Source organism: Magnolia sinica, chromosome 7, assembly GCF_029962835.1.
Source record: "Magnolia sinica isolate HGM2019 chromosome 7, MsV1, whole genome shotgun sequence".
NCBI classification, from domain to species: Eukaryota; Viridiplantae; Streptophyta; class Magnoliopsida; order Magnoliales; family Magnoliaceae; genus Magnolia; species Magnolia sinica.
In genome coordinates, this window is record NC_080579.1 from 21729709 (window position 1) to 21753547 (window position 23839).

The 23839-nt window shown below is 40.3% G+C and overlaps 1 protein-coding gene and 1 non-coding gene across 13 annotated transcripts; both read right to left on the reverse strand.

Annotated features, from left to right (window-relative positions):
• Nucleotides 1–15694: 15694 nt before the first annotated feature.
• On the reverse strand, nt 15695–15801 carry LOC131252276 (small nucleolar RNA R71). Its single transcript, XR_009174309.1, has one exon. It is a non-coding gene; the product is annotated as a small nucleolar RNA R71 (small nucleolar RNA).
• A 3149-nt stretch (nt 15802–18950) lies between these two features.
• LOC131251196 (uncharacterized) lies at nt 18951–23106 on the reverse strand. 12 transcript variants are annotated; one of them, XM_058251763.1, is made up of 6 exons: nt 22603–23106; nt 21406–21454; nt 21181–21252; nt 21008–21090; nt 20845–20910; nt 18951–19097 (listed from the first exon to the last, which is right to left on the reverse strand). In XM_058251763.1, exons 1-6 carry the CDS (start codon nt 22641–22643, stop codon nt 19049–19051), a joined length of 360 nt encoding a protein of 119 aa, XP_058107746.1. In that variant the 5' UTR covers nt 22644–23106; the 3' UTR covers nt 18951–19048. The 12 variants fall into 12 exon arrangements, 2 of the variants coding, with proteins under 2 accessions (XP_058107746.1, XP_058107747.1); XR_009173653.1 differs by lacking the exon at nt 21181–21252 and having other exon boundaries at nt 18951–19134; nt 21354–21454; nt 22603–23101; XR_009173652.1 differs by lacking the exon at nt 21181–21252 and having other exon boundaries at nt 18951–19134; nt 21398–21454; nt 22603–23093.
• Nucleotides 23107–23839: the final 733 nt, after the last annotated feature.

The window sequence follows — 23839 nt, forward strand, 5'->3', positions numbered from 1 at the left end:
TCATGATTCTCTAGGCCGGGGCCGAACTGCCAAGGGGTATGAGCTCAAAAGGGCCTTCGGACTCTCCAGGCCCTGAGACTGTGGTCTCTGGTTCAGAGTCAGAACCGGTTCCTCGGACCTCTTCTACTTCATCAGAGTTGCTCAATATTATGTAAGGAAAAAGTCTTTAAGTGATGGAAGACTCACAGCACTACAGGCGACTTTCCAGCAGAGATTTTCCCAACTCTAGCAGCTTCCTTCGAGCAAAATTCCTTCTCCGATGGTCGGAAACCCTTTCTCCGGTGACGAAAATTCTTTTTTTGGTAGAGGGCGATTCAAAAGGAAAAAGCAAGAGAAATGGAAAGTGAGGGAGTGAATGATGCAAAAGAAGTGAGTGAATGAGAATGGGAGGGGTTTATAGAGTCATCATTACGGGCAGCTGTCCCTAAAGCTGAGATGTCTCAGTGTTAACACCAAGGGACACACAGAGGAAGATGATATGTACGAGCCCACATTTTGAGAGCGTAGTTGCCTCAGCATTAAATTCCATTCATGGTGCATGGTGTCTCTCGCCTCCCCATGGGCACGTGGCATCGTCTCCTTCGTTCTACTGATTGCGAATCATAACCGTCGCCATGCGTCATCCACCTAGAGGTTGAGATCTGAACAGGCGCAACCATCGTACGACATAAGGAATCTGAGGCGCAATCGTTGCATTTATTGCACCTTAGCTATACCAACCGTCATCATGAGCCGAGGCATGGAGGCGTTGTTCCGTTTCCCCAGGCATTTACTCTCCAAGTCTGAACTCGGACCAAGAGAGTAGGGGGCTTCTGTTATGGGGAAATCTGAATAAGGACAATCGGGGTCATCCTGAGCTATCCAAATCAGTTATTAAGGCCTCGGAAGAAGGGTATTATGACAATTGTAAGCCGACCTCTGGATAACGACTATAAGCGAGCTGAGACGAGGCCTTGTATTCGTTCTCATCATCTGAAGATGACATTTAATGAACAACTGAACTACATGTATGTCCGAGCCCGAGGCGAATTATTCAACCGACTCCGAATGGTAGTACTTGGCCTTAGGTTTGGATAAAATGAGGCCAATCCCTGGTGAGGATATTCTGAGTGCCGAATCAGGAGACTAGCCTAAATGCAGACGTGACCGAAGATCTCGCCTGAGGATTCACGTCCTTAAGACACGATATGCCACACGACCCAAAGATTGTGGATAATATCTCCATGATTACAATATCCGTGTGATTGGGTAAATCGTGCTGAGATTAATGGATGCGATCCTCTCTACCTACAGGTATAAATACCAGGGGATACTATTGCCACAGGTACGCAATTCCTTGCACCCTCTCTCTACATTCACAACTTAGACCCAGATTCCTTAGCCTGACTTAGGCATCGGAGGGTCCCCAGGCTGAGCCAGGGTCTCCTTTGCTCACCCCTTTGTGCAAGACCAGGGCTCGTTAGAGGTTCGTAGCATTGAGTGAAGGGTGGTCTAGATTTTGACTTCAACAATATGTGTTACAGGACAAGATTTGGAAAAGATATGTTGTATTACTTTTGAGCCACACATAACCCATATTTATGATAGAAATGGAGGAGAAATAAAAATGGAAACATGCTGAAGAAGAAGATGCATTGAGCTGGATTGGATAAGCTCATATCATACGAATGAGCTGGATTGGATAAGCTAATATCACATGGATGAGCTGGAATGGATAAGCTCAATCTGTCTTGTCAGACTCGTTCCCTCAACACTCTCCCTCAAGCTAGGTCTGAAGACATTTAAAAGGCCAAGCTTGGAAGTGATTGCGTCTTGCCAGTCACGTGAAAGAGGTTTAGTGAAAACATCTGCCAGTTGGTCCCCAGTGCAAATATGTGGAGTTACAATTTCATGGGACTAAATTTTCTCTCGAATGAAATGACAATCCACCTCAATATGCTTTGTGTGCTCATGGAAGACTGGATTGTTGGAAATGTGAATGACAACCTGATTATCACACATCATCTGCATAGGTATAGATGGAGAAATGCCAAGCTCAATCGGGAATTTCTTTAGCCAAAGTAACTCACAAGTGGTATGGGCCATAGCCCTGTATTCAACATCAACACTGGATCGAGCAACAACTGGCTACTTCTTACTTTTCCAAGTAACCAAATTTTCCTCCACAAACGAGCAGTAATCGGTTGTAGATTTTCGGTCATCTTTGGCACTGGCCCAGTTTACATTAGAAAAAGTGGAAATAGACTAGTGTCTATGTTTAGAATAAAGAAGGCCCTTACCAGAAGAGCCTTTGAGATAACGGAGAACACGATAGGCAGCATCCAAATGGGCAGCCCGTGGTGAGTGCATAAATTGACTGAGCACACTCACAACATGAGAGATATGGGGTCTGGTAATAGTCAGGTAAATAAGTCGGCCAATGAGTCGCTGATAAGGACCAGGATTAGAGAGAGAGAGACTCACCATGGAGAGAGGTGAGATGATGATTGACCTCAAGAGGAGTAGCAACAGGTTTACAACCTAGCATGCCTGTCTCACTGAGTAAGTTCAGTGCATATCTCCTCTGACATAAGGAAATACCATAGCAAGAATGAGCAATTTTAATGCTGAGAAAATAATGCAAGGAGCCCAAATCTTTTACTTAAAGTTACTAGAAAGATGTGTTTTAATGCCAGATATAGTAGTAGAATCACCACTCAAAATAATGATGTCATTAACGTAGACCAAGACCACTGTCAGCCTATTGGTGGTGCGCTTCCAAAAAATAGAATGATCGGAGCTACACTGGTGAAAGTGGGCAGCCTGTAGGACATGAGTGAATCTGTCGAACCATGTCCATGGTGACTGCTTGAGGCCATAGAGGGACTTGCGAAGGTGACAAACTTTATGTTCCTTCCCCTTACGATAAAACCCAGGAGGTAATGACATATACACTTTTTCATGAAGGTCACCATGTAAAAAAGCATTCTTGACATCAAGTTGATGCAGTGGCCAATCCAAATTTGCAGCCATAGATAAGAGAACTTGAATAGAATTCAATTTTACAACTGGGGTAAAAGTCTTTGTGTAGTCGATGCTATAAGTTTGTGTGAAGCCTTTTGCAACAAGGCGTGCTTTGTACCGATCAATGGCACCATCAAGTTTATGTTTGATAGTGTAAACCCACTTACAACTCACAACATGTTTTCTGGCTGGTAAATCAACAAGCTCACAAGTTTGATTTTTTTTTTTGTAAGGTAGTCATCTCCTCAAGCATAGCATGCTTCTAGTGAGGGTGTGCCAATGCCACATTCACTCGTGTAGGAATAGAGACAAAATCAACATTATCAAGAAAAGTTCTATAAGATGGAGATATTGACTAATAAGAAATGAAATGTTGAATAGGATGAAACATGCAAGGACTAATACCTTTCCCCGGAGAAGCAGAAAGATCCGAGTGAGGAGTAGACCTCAGGGCGCCTGATGATGGTGGAGATAGTGACATGTTGGCTAGCCCTTTACTATGCTGCAAGATAGATGAGGCTTGAGTGCAAACATAGTCCTATAAATGGAGAGGTTGAGTGTTGGGGCGAGTGGAGCAGCGTGGTGGTGGTGGTGGAGGTAGAGGCACAAATGAGGATGGTACTACCAAGGATGGAGGAGATGATGTTGATGGTGGAGGAGGTGAGTCTAGCAAAGGGATAGGAGTAATGTGTGGGGATAGGAGAGGAGATGAATTCTTCGAAGAAAAGAAACTAAGAGATTTAAAAAATGTCACATCTAGAGTGACATAGTGACGACCAGTATGAGGATCCACAAATTTATACCCTTTTTGGGTAGGTGAATACCCAACAAACATGCAAGAGGTGGATCAATTTGATAACTTTGTTCGAGAGGGAGAGAAGTCATGCACATAAGCAGTGTAGCCAAAAATGCGAAGAGGAATATCAGTGACATGGTAAACTTTCTTAAACAAGGAAATCAGAGTCTGAAAGTTCAAAGTAGAATGAGGCAGTCGATTGGCCAAGTAGCATGCGGTGAGAATTGCATCTCCCCAATAGAGTTTAGGAACATGCATCTCTGTGAGGAGGCAACAAGTGATATTCAATAATTGTTGGTTTTTTCTTTCTGCCATCCCATTTTACTGAGGAGTGGAAGCACATGCGGTGTTCGACTCGATGTCGTGCTGATGAAGCTACGAAAGAAAAACAGTGGAAAGGTATTCGCCACCATTATCACAATGAAGGACCTTGACTTTTGCATCAGACTGATTAAACAACCAAACATGAAAAGATCTAAAAGTTTCAAATACTTCACTTTTATTTTTAAGAAGATAGATCCATGTCATCTTAGTAGTATAATCCATAAAAGACACAAAATACCGAAATCCCATGGAGGAGGGAATAGGAGCAGGTCTCCAAACATCAGATTGAATGACAAAAAATATAGAACCAGAGTCTTTATTCAAGACTAAAGGAAATGAAACACGTTTATGCTTGGATAATGCACAAGTACATTGAAAAGTTTTAACATCTTTGTGAGAAGCTAAAGTAGGAAATAAATTACGTAAAATGGAAAAGGTAAGATAACCATATCAATAGTGCCATAGATAAAAATCCTCCTGAGTGACTGAGAGAAGATGGGCTGCAGTACTAGGTTGAACATCAGCATCAAATTGGTAAAGACTAGCACGTTCACGCCCACCATCAATCATCTTCTGCGTCCTTAGATCCTGAAACATGCAGTGAGATGGAAGAAAAATGGCAGCACAGTTAAATTGTTTGGTGAGTGTACTAATGGAAAGCAAATTGGAGTCAAGAACCGATACAAGAAAGGTCTTGTCGAGGGAGACAGTAGAGGTTAGAGGAACAGTTCCTGACACCGTAATGAGAGTAAGGTTTCCATTAGCTAACTTTACTGATCCTAAAGTAGAACTGGGATGAAAAGACAAAAAAATGTGAGACATACCACCCATATGATCTATGGCCCCGGTGTCTATGACCCAGTGCTGGGAAGAGGAGGAGGTAGGAGTGGATGTACCTGGCCTCGGTGAACTGGAAGTAGCCATGGATTTTGAGATTGAGAGGCCAGCCTTCTAGGAAATCAGGTTCTCATATTCTTCTTATGAAATCTGGACCATAGTAGTGGAGGAAGCAGACGGTGTCTCTTTAGATTCAGTAGCAGATAAATTGGCCCATTGGCCACTCGACGAATGAACACGTCCACAAGTGACGCCTCCCCGCATGGGAGGTCTACCATGTTTGATCCAACAATTGTCCATCATATGGTTGGTATGTTTGCAATGAGTGCAAAAAAGAGAACCATGAACATGGCTTCGAGTTCCACGACCATAGCCTCGATCTTTAAAAAAGGAGCATCAACTTGTAAGGCATACTACGTGATCGAGGCATGTAGAATCATAACCTACTTTCATTTTTCTTCTCTTGCAAGCTGAGCATAAACCTAATTCAAGGTCATCATCTCAGCATTGTGGATGATTTGTTGTCGGAGTATCTGGTACTCATTATTAAGGCCATCTAAGAACTTGAAGATCCGGCGTCGCTCCTGTCGTTTCTTGATAAAAATCACATCTTGAGAATAATAGGTATCTTCCTCATCATGATAGGCGAGCTCCTCCCATAAACTTCAGAGTTTAGCATAGTACTTTGTGAGGCTCTCATCGTTCTGTTGGAGAGAGACGATCTCCTTCTCTAATTGAAAGATGCGTGACATGTTGTGTGCATCGCTATAGAGTTCGTGGACCGTGTCCCATATTTCTTTCGTCGTCTTTAAGAAAAGAAGGTCACTCCAGACATTATCAGCCATGGAGTTCCATAACCATGACATGACAATCATGTCGTCAGATTCCCAATCTACTTTCTTGGAGTCTCCATCAGTTGGACAAGGAAGGGTCCAAGTGATGTGGCCAAGTTTTCGCTTACCGCCAATAAAGATGCGGATAGCTCATTGCCACTGGAGAAAATTGGGCCCTGTGAGAGGAGAGGATGTGATCTTCAGACTGTCTAAGATCCACATCACAAGAGGACGAAATATCGTCAGAGTCCTTTGACAGTGTCATGGAGAAATATCAAGGCAGAGGGGAACAAATTAATATATATATATATATATATATATATATATTTCTTTTCAAAATTCAAAATCCACCATTTTTCTAATTCTCATAGATACAAAATACATCGAATAAAAAAGAGTAACAGATCTGGTTCTAGCCTTCTTTGGGGATTTGGTTGCTTCAGAACTACCCTTAGCTTTCTCAGATTTCTTGCAAAGAACTGAATGGATGAACAGGAAGAACACCACCATGAGCAATAGTCACACCAGCCAACAGTAGATCGAGTGGCCCATGTTGTTGCCACCAGCTGAGGCTTTGATCCTGCCATCTAAGCCATGGTGGTGTCGCTGTGTTCAGAGGTGTAGAGAAGAAGATAGGAATCTAGTAGTGATGCCCGAATCTGATGTGTGAAGAACGTGTTGCCAGTTTCAATGGTGATGTGGCAGTGGAGAAGAAGGTGGTGGTGATGCAGTAGCTAACAGAGATGGTGGTGCTGTGCTGACGGAACTCACGTCTCCCCGGGAACAACCCTCTCTGATACCATGTTACAGGACACGATTTGGAAAAGATATGTTGTATTACTTTTGAGCCACACATAACCCATATTTAAGATAGAAATAGATGAGAAATAAAAATGGAAACATGCAGAAGAAGAAGAAGATACGTTGAGCTGGATTGGATAAGCTCATATCATACAAATGAGCTGGATTGGATAAGCTCATATCACACGGATGAGTTGGAATGGATAAGCTCAATCCCTCCCATCGGACTCGTTCCCTCAACAGTATGTTTGGTTGCATGAAATTTCATGAAATCTTCCACCAAATTAGATTGATTAATCATGATATTTGGTGCGACCAAACACACCCGAAACCATTTAAAAGGTTTAGGGTAGTTGACAACTATAGAACTAAAATTTCAAGAAAATAACTTCAACAAGATATCCAAGCATAGTCTTATCAATCCACTAGAATTGGAATGTCCAAATTGCAATTACCTTCCTCACCATCTATAATCACATCCACTTCAATTCCACAACTTTCAAGTTAGAATTCACATGGACATGAAATTGTATGATCTTCTCATCAGCTAAAACAAGCTCCCACCTGAATTCTCCCACCAAATTGTGAAGAAAAACTAGGATTTCCACTTGACCAAATTCCCTGCCGGCACACATCCTTAGGCCTCCTCCAAATGGCACATAGGTGTATGGAAACCAGCCCACTTCAAATCTCAATGGATAAAATTTCTCCAGTTCTGGAAAATAGTCTGCAATCTTATGCGTCGAGCCGACTGTCCAATAGATTTGTAACACCATGGTGTTTGGTAGATGAGAATCATAAATAGTGGCTCTTTACTCTGCCTCACTTGACAATGTGATGTGTTCATTCAAGATCTAAGCAGTTCATCACATGGGCCTCATCGTATATGTATTGAGGTAGTGAAATCAGGATGGTTTTCCTTGGGTTGTTCCATCTATAGGGGTGGCAATGGACTGGGCTCACGCCCAAGCCTAACCCTAGTTCCTTAAGCCCTAGCCTGAATCAGATGGCCTTGGCACCACCCTCGGCCTACAAGGTTGGCCCTTGTAATGAAAAGAGTGAAATCATCAAAGGTTTGAAATGGTCTAATCTAAGAATTTTTTTAGGACATACTCACCTTCCATGACGAGGTCCTTCACATGAATGATTTTGATCATGGAAACATGAACCCATATTGAAAAAAACTTTTAAATTACACATACATTCAGTGGGGGACCTCAAAAGTGTTTATAAATTATCTATTCATTTTATATAATAATGACCAACTTGATGATTGGATTGGGGCAATGGAGTAGGCCAGGCCACTCATCATTGGCCCTAACCTCACCCGGCCCAAACACTCTCCCTATATTTCAAGCTAGGGTCCCTTTGCCCATAAGATGGGACGACTCAGAACAGTCACATTGGCATGTGTGTGAGAGTAGGATTTGTCTTCCTTATTGGGTGTGGCCATCGTGTTTGTCCAACTCAAATATAGGATATGATTTACCTTCCAACCCCTCATAGGTGAAATCTGTGATGGCCTCTTATAAAGTTCCCTCAAACTGGAGGAGAGTGCCCGAGAGCTTCACTCACAACATTCCAAGAGTACTGTTGAGTGTGAAATATTTCATATTTCCCCCTATTTATTCGTTGATGGTGCTTAATCAATCTATTTCTACATGCTTTCTCTTACAAGGTGATTTTGAGAGCTTAAGGTGAAAAGGATGCTAAAAGCATGGATTTGTTGCTTAACAGATTACCAAGTGAAGACTTGGAGATTTGGAGGTCATTAATTGACAATTCACAGGCCAAAGATCTAAGAAAAATAAGTTCAAAGGATGAAGAAAAGACTGGCAAAATCACAAGTCAAATATAAGAAAAAACAGACTATTCGGTCACACCTAATTAAGGTCAGTTTAGTTCGACCGAAAATGCACAAAACGGTCCAGCAGGAACTCGTGATTTTCAGATTTAATTCGGTTCCACTGAAGCCAACTTCATTCCTACTTAAGACAGCTTAGGTTAGACCTAAATTTTACAGATTCTGCTCAAATTTTTCAGATGCGACTTTGGTGTGACCGAAGCGTTACATAAGTGCATAAATCTAAGGTCGGTTTGTGAATTCTTCAAGATGGTGCAAAAGTTGGAGTTACACAACTATAAATAGGAGTCCCTATGATGTTCTAAATCATCTTCTAGGGTTTGCAAAGGGAGAGAAGGCCTTGGTAGAGCGTCAACAACGTTCTTCCACTTCGATTTCTTCACGGGTTCTAGTTGATCTTTTTAGTTTTTTTAAAGATGTTAGTCATGTTAGCAGATTAATCTCTTAGCTAAGGCTAATGGATGAAGCTTTTAGTTCTTTTTAATGTTTAGTTTGCTTTTATTCAAGTTATTTGGATTTCGTGTTAAACAATTCCTGGTTTATGGTTTGAATGAAGAAATATTTCTAGTTTTCTATGATTTATTGTAACTGTAATTACAGTAGATGCTTGGGAAGCTTTTGATATGTTCGCAATTGTGTGATCTGTAAAGTTCTTGATCCACCATCGTCTATGGGCAAGGTCGATAATTGAATTCCTTGTGATCATTACATTGGTGCTAAGTGAGGGAACTAATCTAGACCATGTTCCCCATTCCTTGTGGATTTGACCTCGGTCTCACTAAGTTATTACTACAATGCAGCCCTGCACTTGTGGTTGTGAATAAGTTTTTGGCACCGTTACTGGCGATTGGCATTGAACACAATTAGGTTTAGGTTTTCTACGTTTGATTTTTCTAAATTTCAGATTATTTTAGAATTTGTTCTGTTATAGATTTTCTAACAACACTAACATTATTCACTTGTTTGGTTTTGTAGGATTCTAGTTCTAGTTCTTCCATACGGGTAATTTTCTTCCTCTCTCTCTCTCTCTCTCTCTATTTTCTTCCGTAATTGCTATAGGACTCACAACTTATGATTAAAACTAGAGTTTTGTGTGGTTCATGCCCAAGTGGGTAAGGGATTATACATTGAGACTTCTAAGTGAATGAGGTCTACTTAAAGGGCTTGCGATCCATCGACGAGTTAGATAACATCTAAATACTCCTGGAACATCATGTGAAATCATGGCCGAAACTGAACAATATGTTGATGAGAATCCTTTGCATCACACACCACTTGTTAGGACGGTGCGTGATGAGAATAAGGTGCATTGGATTCCACCAGCTCGGATCCTATGTGATTATTTATAGCCGGTGAGAATAAGTACACATTCCTACTTGATTTTTCCAACCAATGCAGGAAACGTGGACTTCAAACCCGATATGATCCAATTACTACGGAAATTCCATGGACTTGATTCAGAAAGTCCATTCCTTCACGTAAAAGAATTTGAGGAGATTGTCACAACCATACACTTTAAGAATGTCCCTCCTAATATGATTAGACTCAAGTTATTTCTATTCTCAAGGAGAAGGCCAAATCATGGTTCCACTCTTTAAGGCCTAGATTCATTGACACATGGACTGAGATGAACCTTGAGTTCCTTAAAAGTCCTTCTCGGCTTATAAAACCAACACTTTGAGACGGGATATATTGAACTTCTCCCAAAAAGGAGATGAAACTTTCTTTGAGTGTTAGGAACGGCTCAAGGAATTACTTCTTGCTTGCCCACACCATGGCTATGAGTTTGGCGACCACTTAACTTCTTCTATGATAGATTAAATCTAAATATGCGCCAATTCGTAGATATGATGTGCAATGGCAAATTTATAAGGAACTGGAAGATGCATGAGATTACTTGGACATGCTAGCTGAAAATGCCCAATCATGGGAAGCATCCAACTAAGCTAGAAATCCCAGGGCAGTGCCAAGAGAGAGGGGAGTGCATGTACTCAAAGAGGAGGGTGATATTTGTAACGACCCCAGTTTTGGTTGTCAGTCGTATACGCTCGTATGCAAACAACCATTATAGGAAAATAATGAAAGCTTAGAATCACTACAAATTAGATTGTACTCATTCCCATTCATAGTAGAAATACTGAATTTCGGGACGAGATTCTCTATAAGGGGTTAGATTGTAACACCCCATACCTTTCAGTACTCGGGTGTTACTATGTGACTTAAGTTAGTAAAAATACCAACCTAACTTACTTAGGATGCTGACATTTATTCCAGTCTAAATCCGATCGTTGGATTGATGGAAAGCACTAATTGAACATGAAATCTTTAAGTGTGGGCCACCTAAGCTTTGGATTTGCCTAATCGTCGAACGAGGGCCCTGCTTGGGACCTCCAAGGTGAATGGATGGTGTGGATTGTAAAAGGCATTCCTATGGTCCCACAATCATGGCGTGCGTGCACAAATGGCATGAGCTGCGAAGCACTAGACCATATGAAGGCGGTCAATCGGTTTGACCCGAGGCCACTCGACAGAGGAGGGATCCTCTCCCTCTTTTCTGCCAGTAGCGTCCATGCCTCAGATGAGTGGGCCACGGTGGCTATGTATGCAGGTGATCCGAACCGTCCAAATGATGGCACTCTGGATTCTGACTAGGCTCCACCTAGTTTCGGCAACTGAAAAACTTTGGTGCCCTGCGATAGGGTCGCACATGCAATGCACAGGAAAGTTGGATCTGCTGCCATCATGCCGCGTTCGCAATCCACACCCACGGAAATCCAAATAGTTCACCCTGTGCAAAATCCTCACCTTTCATTCAAATAACGAACTTTTTTAGAAGTTCTAGCTCACACTTTCGATCATCGAAAGGAATCTTTTCGTTTTCGCAAAGATGCGATCCCACTCGCTCGTCAGCTTCTAGAAGCTCCCTTGAGAGCAATCTCGTGCATCCATCCTAGGGAGAGCAACAGTTCTACCCACTGAGGTGAGCTGTTTCGCAAGAAAATCGTTTCAAGCGCGAGAAGCCGCTGCCGCTGAAATTATTGGACACCATTTGATAAGTGGGGATGCAATGGTGAATGGTAGGCCCCGAGATGATCAGTGGGCCCATTCGGTCCATCAGAAGGGTTTGGATCATCAAATAAACCCAAGGATGAAAAAATGCCATGGGCGCCCACCTCATCTTCTCCGTTTGATCGAACACCCAACATCTCAAGGTGGGCCCTATCTAATGATCAGGTGAGTCCAATGGATGGGCCTTGATATTAGAAGGAGATCCTTAATTTGGAGATGTGGCCATGTAGACCCTCGGCCTCATGGGACCATGGTCGATGTCTCTTGAGTGTTAAAGAAGAATTCAACTAATCCACTGCTATGACGACGAGCATGATTTGACCTTTGCCCATTGATAGTGGCCCCATGATGTCGATCACCCACTGGGCTAACGGCCAGGGGCTGATCATATGAATCAGCTGGTTGGATGGCTTTCGAGGTATCACGACGAATCGTTGGCGTTTATCTCGCTTCCTTGCAAAGTACCCCTGTCAAATCAATTTGTGGGCGAGTGCTCTTCTGCTCGAGTGATTACCACAGACTCCTTCGTGGATCTCTCTCAACACATATTCGACTTCATTAGGTTGAAATCACCTTAGGTATGGTAAGGAAAATCCTCTTTTTTAGAGGACGTCCCCTATCATAGTGTACCGAGTTGCTCTACTTCGAATTTTTCGAGCTTCAAGCTTGTTGTTGGGTAGCTTGTTCTATTGGAGGTATGCTATGATCGGGTCCATCCAGCTTGGTGTCGAGATGATAGGAAATGCTCCCACTAGTTTAGGTTGGCCGATGCTAGGCTCGGGCAAGAACTTAATTGAGATTGATTTGGTGATGTCGTCATTGTCTGTTGCAGATAGTTTTTCCAGAGCATCTGCTCAGGGCACCAAGGTGACTTCGCACTTACTGAATTTGTTAATAAGTTCCCTCGCCTTCTGGAGGTAGGTGATCATTTTCTCTCCCTTTGCCTGCTATTCGTTAGCGACTTGGTTGACGATGTGCTGGGAATCGTTGTGGAATTTCAGGGCTCGGTCTCCCATAGCTTTCGCTAGCCTGAGCTCGACAATGAGTGCTTCATACTCCTTCATATTGTTAAACATCGGGAACCTAAATCTTAAGGTATACTGTGTGCAGGTTTGGTCGAGTGTGACAAGAATTATTCCCGCTCCATTGTCTTTTGAATTGGATGACCCATCAACATTAAGGGTCTACTCTTGTAAGTCAATTTCCTCCTCGTCTTTGACTTCTTCAGTAAGCTTGCTATCAGTGAACTCTACAATGAAGTCGGTTACAGCCTGATCCTTGATAGCAGTTCGAGGTCGGTACTCAATGTCAAATTTGCCGATCTCGATCGCCCACTTTGTCAGTCTCTCTGTTACCTCGAGTTTTTGGAGAACTTGACAAAGGGGCTGATTGGTTGGGACCACAATGGTGTGGGCCTAGAAGTATGGGCAGCGGCGTCGCAATGACATGATTAAGGTCAACGCGATATTTTTGATATCAGTGTATCTGGTCTTAGTTGGGACAAATGCCTTGCTAACATAATACACAGGATATTGCTTGCTTCCGACCTCTCGTACCAAGGCTGGCTGACCGCTGCGGTTGAGAAAACCAAGTAAACCAGTAGCAACTTGTTGAGGGTCAAATATTGCATATTATCCTCTACTTATTTCTTGGTTTTACAAACATAATATGGCTTAATGGTATATTTTACATGTGTTTGTGTTACAAGCTGAATTAAGAGCTTGAATTGCGAAGAATACTAAAAGCATGGATTTAGTGCTCAAGAATTGCCAAAGCAAAGAATGGATCTTTGGAGATAAAAATTGTAGATTTCAAGACGCCAAGATTCAAGAAAACCAAGTGGAGAAGGAAGTCGAAAGAACAAGCATGGAAATCACAAAGACTGTGCCATCGAAAATTGTCCGATGACATCGAATTTTCGTTTGATGACATTGAACACTGTTGATGACATCAAATTTATGAGAAAAAATCGAGTTGGTTGCTGGACATATTGGGTGCTTTTCTCGATTATCAAACACAGGTCGATGACTCAAAGAAAGGTGCCTGATGACATTGAAGACTGCACGATGACATCGAATTTATTGAAGAAATTGAAACAAGTCGCTGGACTATTTTGGGCACATTCTTGATGACTCAAAGACATGTTCGATGGATTGAAGTTTCGCTTGATGACATTGAAGGATGGTTCGATGACACAGAGACTTAGGCAGTGCGAAAGAGCGAAAAGGCGTGACTTCCGGATTCAAACTCTTTTGATGTCATCGAAGGGTGTTCGATGACATCGAATCGATTATGCATTGTTTACACGGACTGCGTAAATTTGATCCGATTTTACGATTTTATGGAACTTGGCTTATAAATAGGGGTTTTCTAAGTCTTACTAGGATATCTAGGGTTTGGAGAAGTAGAACAAAAGGGCGGAGCCGCTTCCCAATAGTTCTTTTTCCCTTCTTCTTAGTTTTTAATACTTTTTTATAGGGTTTTTAATCCAATCATGTCTATGGTTGGCTAGATCCCTTAGCTAGGGCTAAGGGGTGAAGCTTATAGCATGGTTGGGATTTTTTTCTTGTTTGATTTTTGTTATTATTGAACTCCTTTTATTCTAGTTTGATATTTAAGGAATACTTTTAGTTTTTAATGGTTTATTGTGACTTAATTTATAATAGATCTGCAACAACTTGAAGTATCTTCTTTTTCTGTTTGGAGTTTGTTAAAATAGGAAATCATGTTGTTCTCCATTGTCCCTTAGGCATGGCTGAGTGATAGAATCCCTTCTATTCTTCACAATTCTCCCATGTTGGTTGTTGGATTGCTATATCCTGTTGTCTACCATAGTCTCCTAGGCATGGTTTGGTGATGGAATCACTTCCAATCTTCACAACTTTCATCTGTTGAGAATTAGGTCAATGGAAGTTTAGATCTGATCTTATTGAATATCTTCCAATTGGATAGGATAAGACTCCAATTCCAATTAAATGCCTTGAATTAAATAAGGAAATATCCTAATAGCTGCAAGTGGATCCCTGGAAACCCTAGTTCCCACCTTTGAATTTCTTAAGTTTTTAGTTAAATAATTCATAATTACTCTCTACACTTCCAGATTTAGGTTTTCGTCTTTTCCTAGTTTTACTTGTAGTTACTTTTAGAACACACACGAGATTAGTCCTTGTGGATTCGACCTCGGTCTCACCGAGATTATTATTGCATCGCGACCCTATACTTGGGGTTGTGAACAAGTTTTTGGCACCATTACTAGGGACTAACAGTTGTATTTTTCTGATATTAGCTAGTTTTGGAATTAGTTTAAGATTAGGGTTTTTTTGAATCATTTGGAAACTAATTTTTTAATTTTTAGAAACTTTTTTTTTTCATTTTTAGAACCTAGGTTACTTTTTTTATTTTATTTTTTTAGAAACTAACTCATCTTTCTATATTTGTTTTTAATAAACTTTCTAATTTTAGAATTTCTGTTTTTAGAAACTAACTTGTTTTATTTTGTTCTGCAGGATCTTAATTTAGAAACTTTTAATTTGGTAACTTCTTTCTAATTCTCTCTCGTTCTTTTTCCAGATTTCTACTTATTTCTTTTTAGGTTTAGGTTAGATTCTGAAATTGAAGGCTGAGAGTGTTTCATACCCAAGTGGGTCTGTCACAACACTCGACGTCTCTTGAGTGAAGGAGGATTAGTTGAGGGGTTATCCATCTATCACAGGATTAGACATCACTCGAGATCCTCAGAGTTAGTTAAGGTTATGGCTGCAAATCAACCCATAAATCAACCAGGATGAGAATGAGGTGCATCAAGCACCTCCGCCTCGTACTTTACGAGATTACTTACAACCGGTGGGGGTGAGTACACCCTCATGCATAGTTTTTTCAAAAAACACGGGACACATAGATATTAAGCTAGGGGTGATCTAACTCCTAAAAATTTATAGGCTTGAATATGAAAATCCATATTTACACTTGAAAGAGTTTGACAAGATTATAGCCACTTTATACTTTTCAAACGTGTTCGATGACATGGTCAGTTTGAAATTCTTCTCTTTTTCTTTGAAAGAGAAAGCTAAGATGTGGTTGCATTCACTATATCATTGATCTATTAGTACATGGAATGACATGACAAGGGAGTTCATAAAGAAAATTTTCCCATACCAAAAGACGAACACCCTTAGAAAGTCAATCATGAACTTTTCCCAAAAGGAAGATGAAACATTCTTCCAATGTTGGGAGCGGTTCAAGGATCTTGTCAGTTCATGCCCACAACACGGTTTTGAAATGTGGCATATCACGAACTTCTTCTATGATAGACTGACATCTTCTATGCGCTAATTGGTTGAGACAATGTGTAATGAGGAATTCATGAATAAAAATGTTAATGATGTGTGTGATTATTTTGACAAGATTGCTGAAAACACACAATCATGGGACATCACCCCAAAATCAAGAACAACCTTTAGGCCTACTCAATTGAAGGAGAGGGGCAGAATGTATCTCCTGAAAGAAGATGATGATATCAATGCTAAAGTAGCTAATCTCATAAGAAAACTCGAGGCCATGGAACTAAAGAAGGATAAGGCTAAGGAAACTATTTACGGTATTTGTGCTTGCAACATTCACACAACTGAAAATTGTCCAACAATACCTACCTTTCAAGAGGTACTGAATGAGCAATCTAATGCCGTAAATAATTATCAAAGACCTTTCAGTGGGCCCACCTCCAATACATACAATCCTAGCTGGAGAAATCATCCAAACTTCAGTTAGAGAAATGAATAAACTGCTACACCTCAAGGATTCCCTAATCAAATTCCACATCAAGGGAAACCTCAGGAGGATTCGATTTTAAAGCATCTTCAAAATCAAGAGCTTTTCAATCAAGGTATGCTACAAGTCTTTCAAGACCTCACAAAGGCCATACAAGGACTTGAGACTAAAAGTGCGATTGGGAACAAGGGGAGCCTTCTATCTCAATCTCTTCCCAATCCGAAACTGCAGTATGAAGTTAGTGACCCGAGCTCTTCAAATCAGATGGAGGAAGCTAAATCTATTATCACTCTTAGGAGTGGGAAGACCATTGACAAAACTATTTCGGTTAGAGTTGAAAAGCTTAAGGACCGAAAAGAGGATAACAATGATAGACCTAACACTGCTCTACAAGAATTAGAACTAAAACCTCAAGGGAAGCTGATTGCTCCAGTTCCCTAATGGTTGATTGCACCAAAACCTCTCTCTAACTCTTAGGACATTTTAGAGGTGTTGAAACAAGTGAAGGTCAATATTCCTTTACTTGATGTCGTAAGACAAATACCTTCATATGCCAAATTTCTGAAAGACTTGTGTATGACCAAAAGACGGTAAAATATTCAAAAGAAAATCTTTTTAACTAAAAAAGTGAGTGCCATCCTAAAGGAAGATGTGCCAAAGAAATACAAAGATCCCGGTAGCCCAACCATTGCTTATGTAATTGGAAATTACTGCATCGAGCACCCACTTCTTGACTTAGGAGTAAGCATAAATCTGATTCCTTACTCGGTATACGAACAACTAGGTTTGGGTGAATTAAAATCCACTTAAACCACATTATAACTGATTGCACAGTTTGTACCGAGAGGAATAATCAAGGATGTGTTGGTCCAGGTTGACAAATTCTACTACCCGGTAGATTTTATCATCCTGGATACTTAACCCATCATGGACATGAGCACTCAGATTCCTGTCATTCTCGATCGCCCATTCCTTGCCACATCAAATGAATTATTAATTGTAGGAATAGTGTCGTGGGTTTGTCTTTTAAAAATATGATAATAGAGTTGAATATCTTTTTCATTGCAGCAAACAGTTAGAGGATATAATGATTCCCACGACATTAACATGATTGACTCTTTCGTGAAAGATAAAACACTTTTGATCTTATCCTCTGACCCTCTAGAGACGTGTTTGGCCCACTCCCATGATTTTGATGATGATATGATTAGGGAGATGACAACCGTGTTGGACACCGTGCCGGTACTTAAAGTTAATCGGTGGAGGCCACAATTTGAAGAATTGTCCCAAACTGATGTAGTACCTCTACCGTCTGACCTCAAGGCACCGAAGCTTGACCTAAAACCTTTGCCCTTTGATTTGAAATATGTTTATTTAGGTCAAAATGAGACATACCCAGTGGTGATTTCTTCCCACCTTGAGTAAGAACAAGACAGTATGCTCATTTTTGCTCTCATTGAGTATATGGGAGCCCTTGAATGGTTGATTGCGGACCTCAAGAGAATTGACCCTTCGATTTGTACTCACCGCATTTATCAAGAGGATAATATGAAGACCTCCCGGCAACCACAACGTAGATTAAATCCAAATATGAAGGAAGTGATTAAGACCGAGGTTCTTAAGCTATTAGATGTGGGTATCATATACCCTATATCAAATAGTCAATAGGTGAGTCCAACTCAGGTGGTTCCTAACAAGTCTGGAATTACCATTGCAGCCAATGCCAATAAGGAACTCATGCCAACCAGAGTTACTTTTGGTTGGAGAATGTACATTGACTACATGAAGTTGAATACTATCATAAGGAAGGACCACTTCCTTTTGCCCTTCATCGATCAAATTTTGAAAAGGCTAGCTGGTCATTCCTATTACTGTTTCTTTGACAGATATTCGGTCTACAACCATATCGAGATAGCCCTTAAAGACTAAGAAAAGACCACGTTCACATATCCTTTTGACATCTTTGCTTATCGAACGATGCCATTCAAATTGTGTAATGCCCCCGCCACTTTTCAGTGGTGCATGATGAGTATTTTTTCTGAGAAGGTGGGGCAATATCTAGAGGTCTTCATTGACGATTTCTCAGTTTTTGGTCCATCCTTCAGCGAATGCTTGAAAAATTCGAAGGAGGAAAAGAATTTGGTATTGAATTGGAAGAACACTACAAGAAAACTGGCCTTTACCGGCGGTCAAAACTGCCGGCAAATCCCCATAAAACCGCTGGTAAATCCTTTGCCTGCGGTTACCTAACAGCCGGTAAAGCCTCAGTCGGTAAAGGCTTTACCGGTGGCCAGGACCTTTACTGACAGTTGTGCTGGACGCCACTAAATCATCAGTTTTTGGTGTAAAAATGATCAAAAGCTGCGGATAAAATCCGTAGCTAAATATGACTAGCCCACAGTAGCCATTCGTACCGTAGCTCTTTAAAACTTTGCTACGGATTAAATTCATAGCCATAGAACCCATGGCCACCGATAATCCGTGGCCATTGAGAAAATCTTTCTTTCAAAAAAAAAAAAAAGGTGACCCACATGTATTAGTGTTTTTTTTTTTTTTTAATTTTTAATTTTTAATTTTTTTATTTTTACACAAGTCTAAGCAGCTAACATACCTTGGTTAATGTCAATGATTTCCTTGTTGCCAATGATTGCCATTGTTTCAAAGGGACCTGTTTCTTGTTGATATTTGGTGAGCTGTGTAGCAGTAAAAGGCATCAGCACCAGTATTTCGGAGTCCTTCAGCAAGTTCAGGCCCTCAATGATATTGAGGTTCACCACCTGTGAGCGGAGGTTCTCTGTTTTGTCTACCAGAAGCTCAATCTTCTCACCACAGTCCAGAACCTGCACAAAGAGATATTACAATGGGTTTATGTTGTTCTACACATCACACAATTTAAATAATTTGGGGGCTTCAAAAGACAGGGCTGCATGGAGGACACTAATCTTGGCATTTGGGTGGCCCAAGGAAAAAGATTTTCCTAACTGCACATTGAAATATTAGAGGCAACCATCTGCACATTGAATGCTATACATACACTAACAGCATATGGATTATTCACCTACAGTAACACATCTTTCAAGTCAACAATCTGGGAGAAAAACCACATTAAAGCAACCGCTTAATAAGCAAATATGATACATCAGCGTGAGATCCATGTCATTTATCTGGAGGGCCTCACCATGTACATGTTGTGGCCCAAAATCAAGTTGATTTTGATCATCGGGTGGGCTACACTTTTGAATAGTCATGGCCTAACAACCCAAACAGGCCATCCTCTAAAAGTTAGGTTGGGCAAATTAAAATTTTGAATAGTCATGGCCTAACAAGCCAGCCCCAAACAGTTCAAAATCCAGTCCCAAATCCTACATGTGGTGCTTGTGAGGATAAACAAATGAAGTGATCAATAAAGCATTAGATTGAAGCCTAAAGCAATAAGTTTGCGGAGAAACATTGACATAGATACCTTTGGTTGACTAGAAAAAATGCATGTGCTAAAACCATGGACAGACTAGAAAAAATTGCCAAGCTTGTTTAAACCATCCACCGTTTTCATCAATGTGGCCTAACTGATTATTTAACATCCTCACAGTTATGTACATGGTAGAGCACACCTGATACATGGCTCAGATGTCCTGCACATTTTCCAGGTTAACACGTATCTGCTTGCGGAAGTGCATGTGGAGCCAGCAAACATCCCTGACACAAGGCTCAGATGTCCTGCACGTGTAAGGTTAGCACATATCTGCTTGTAGAAGTGCAAGCGGATCTAGCAAACCTCTTTAAAATCCATGCACTCTGCATTCCTTTGGCTTCTTTAGCAAGTACCCAGAATAAGCTTAAAAATTAAACTATAGAAAATCTGAGCTTCTTATGACAAAATCAACTAACTAAACCAACCACTATCATAAAAATTCATCTATCAGCCATCATATAGTGCCATCAACAATTTCTGCTTAGGCAACTGTCTTCAAGGAATGAATCTGGACTGTCCATAGTTACAAACTTACAACCTATGGGACACCCTGAGAGAATCACACCAGTCAGATGATCCTATCCACCTGAAAAGTAGCCATCTGTTTTTTATGACCATCTCTTATCCAAGTTGTATGCCATGTATGGATGGTTAGGATCATCTATTGAAAGTGATTCATTAGAATCATAAGCAATCCATTATAAGGGCGCTTTTGATTTTTTGGACATGCTGTTTCCAGGCATGCCCTTGAATCATTTCTACCAAAGAGAGAAGTGGACTCTCCAGCACTGAACTTTACCTGTACATTACACATTAATACGTTGCTAAGAAAGCACCAAACTTATTCCATCACGAATCTCTTTTCACATTAATACATATAATTAGTACATGATTTATTACTAGCCTTGACTAATATGTTTATTAGAATAGAAAGGCCTAATCACAATAGCCTTTCATCTCAAAATCAATACACTACTGAAACTTAAGAGCAGTTAAAATCAGAACTTTGTACTTAGGCTTAAAAAGTGTTGAAGAATAGACAATCCATACAAAGTAAGACACTTAGTTCAAGACATACAGGTATGATAGAGGGAGACCAGCCAGGAAGTTAACTGATCCAGTAAATTGGTTGCTCTGCAGGTCACTGACAGAATTAACCATGGATCGTTAATGGTATCAACTCACATTGCAATAAAAAAAATTGGATAGATTGAAGAAACTTAGCCCATTAGCATACTTACATTTGTTTTAGATTTGTTTTAGATTCTTCAGACCAGTAAATATGTCCCCAATGGAACCGGAGAGGGAATTGTGACTCAGATTCCTGCACTTGGAAAAAAGATCGGTTGGCAAATATGAACTGGCTACTCATAAACCAAAGACTTTAACATGCTCACAGATTACAAGAACTTACAAATAATGGAGAGATTTCAAGGAAGCTAAGGAGAATGGAATATTCTGACTCAGCCGATTGAATGCGAGGTTTCTGCATTGCAGGAAGAAAACAAAAATATATCTTGGAACTGAGATTCAGATTTAAAAAAAAAAAAAAAAAGGATTAAATCCTATATAGGAGATGGATTTCACAGTAAAGCTTCTCTAGATCTTCAGGGCTCTGTAAGAAGTCATACAGCTTCACCTGGTTCCATGCCACCTCAATCCCTTCATATTCATCAAAGGCTATGTACCTGATGCAGGACAGCCCTAATTATGATGCATGCTTATGGATATAATTAAACAATGGAAATAAAAGGAATAAATGATCTAAAATTCTAACAGTAATCATCATAACTGAGAAAATCATAAAGGAAATATGCAATGGAGCGGGCCATCACTACAACCATAGATTATGGAATTCAATTACTACTTAGGTTGGATCCGGCGAGGGATGAGACCTCCCGATCTTGCATGGTCACACCCAATCGATCAATGAAGATCACTAGTCCGAAGAACCAAGAAGTTTCTCGGATTAGGGATTTGAGAATTTGGGGGTTTAGGATTTAGATCGGTTCTCAAGATTTTGATCGAAGAAGGATTAGCCAAAACTGAAAAATAGAAGGAAGAAAATTATTACCTTGAAGAAGTTGGAGGGGCACAAGAAAAAATTAGAAGAAGAAGATCAAGGGAAGAGAAGAAGCACCATTAGAGAGAAGAGAGGAAGGAGGCAACCAAATGGTTTGCTTTTTATTAATCAATAGTTGAAATTCGTGTTTAGGACTTTAGCCCACTTAAATAAGCAAATAAAGACATAAAATTACTAAAATACCCCTAGAATAAGCAAATAAAGACATAAAATTATTAAAAGACCCCTAACTAAGTCAAAAACGCGCAAATAACATAAGTATGGAAAAGTTTGGGCGCTTTTGGGCGCTCGGTCTTCTTTCTCCAATCTTCCTTCACATGTGTCTTCTCTGAGTGGGGTCTTCTATGTGTCCCATCACATGTGAAAGGTCTTCAGCTCCTCAATAGTCGCTATCCATAAGGACGGCACTTGTAGTTGGCGCTTTCTTCGTTGGTACACCTTGAATGCACTTGTGTCCGCATCAGTACCTGCATGAAAACCCACCAACATCAGAGAAAATTGAAAAGGACCCATATGAGAAAAAGAAAGAAAAATGAAAAAGGTAGGCCCACTTACTTTCACTGATGATCAGACAGATCAATTTCAAGTATGTTTAAATCATTCATTCCTTTTGAATAACGATGACCCACTTGATGATTGGAGCATGCCAATGGGTCCTTGAGCCAAGTTTAGGAGCCCAAGCCGTGACCAATGTATTGCCATCCCTAGCTTATGTCACTAGCTATTATGCACTACCAAATAAATACATTATACCTTCCCAAGTCTAAAATCTTCAATTTCTTCAATATCATCATCAGGAAAGCGGCCCACAACTACAAATCCAAATAACTACTAGGAAACTAGCAACCACAGTAATCAGAAAGAAATCTGAAATGATTGATTATTTCGTAAAATTTTTGTTTACTTTCGTCTAAAGCTAAACCTGTCACGCCACATTAAATGGCAGTGACTTATTGCATGCTTGTATGTTGATCCAGACCAGTTAGATCATTGGGCTTATTGCATATGGAGCCACCTTGAAATCAGAATGATCTAAAGATTCTGAGCGTCCACATTAGATCTATGGATTATAAGTAATACCAACTTAATAATAATATCTTTGGATAATATTGTAGTATTAAATAGTGGATTGTAGCCTTTAAAAAAAATATTTATTTAAATAGTGGATTGTAATTTACAGAATTATGTGTATGTGTGTAAAAGAAAACAACAAGGAGAACATATAATCCAAGAAAAAGCTATAGGATAAGTGGCAAGTGGTTTCACCTATTTTTTTAAGTAACGCATTCATGATTGCTTATTAGACTATGTTTAATAGCTTTGATATCAGATCTGTTTGGGACCAGCTAGGAATATTGTTTGATTCATGTGATTATATGCTCCGTCCACAATTGGGACCTACAATTGGGATGGTCTAGATAGCTATACATCACTGTCAGATCTTGTGGGTTTGGTGGCATCTTAAGACACCAATATGAAGCTAAAGGACAGTGTCATGAGGCAAAAAAAGAACAATACCAATGTTCCACCCAGCTGCAATCAGGATCGACGCACTCAGCTCCAGCAGAAGTTGGTGAAGAGAACTTTATAACCTGATGCAGACATGTGCTTAGACATTTTTGATACATTCAACTCAAAGCTATTTTTTTCAAATAGATGTTTCCTCTACTCACAGCATGTTCAGTGCACTTATCAGATACCCCAACACTAATAAGGTTTATTTAGAACTTTTAAATTGGGATAAGATTGCATGGACTTGAATTTGCATATCTGAAAGTATAAGAAAGTTGTTAGAATATGGGCAAGAAAAACCACTAGGGCTCAACCCAATGTAAATAGCTTACTAAGAGATTAGAGGTCTTAAAATCCACGTACCTTGGAGTCTTGGATGCTGATAAGTGTATAGTTACTGGAGACACAGTTACACAGTGCCAAACATGATGGCTTTTAGTCGGATTCATGACATCCATACATTCTTTTCTAATTGGCC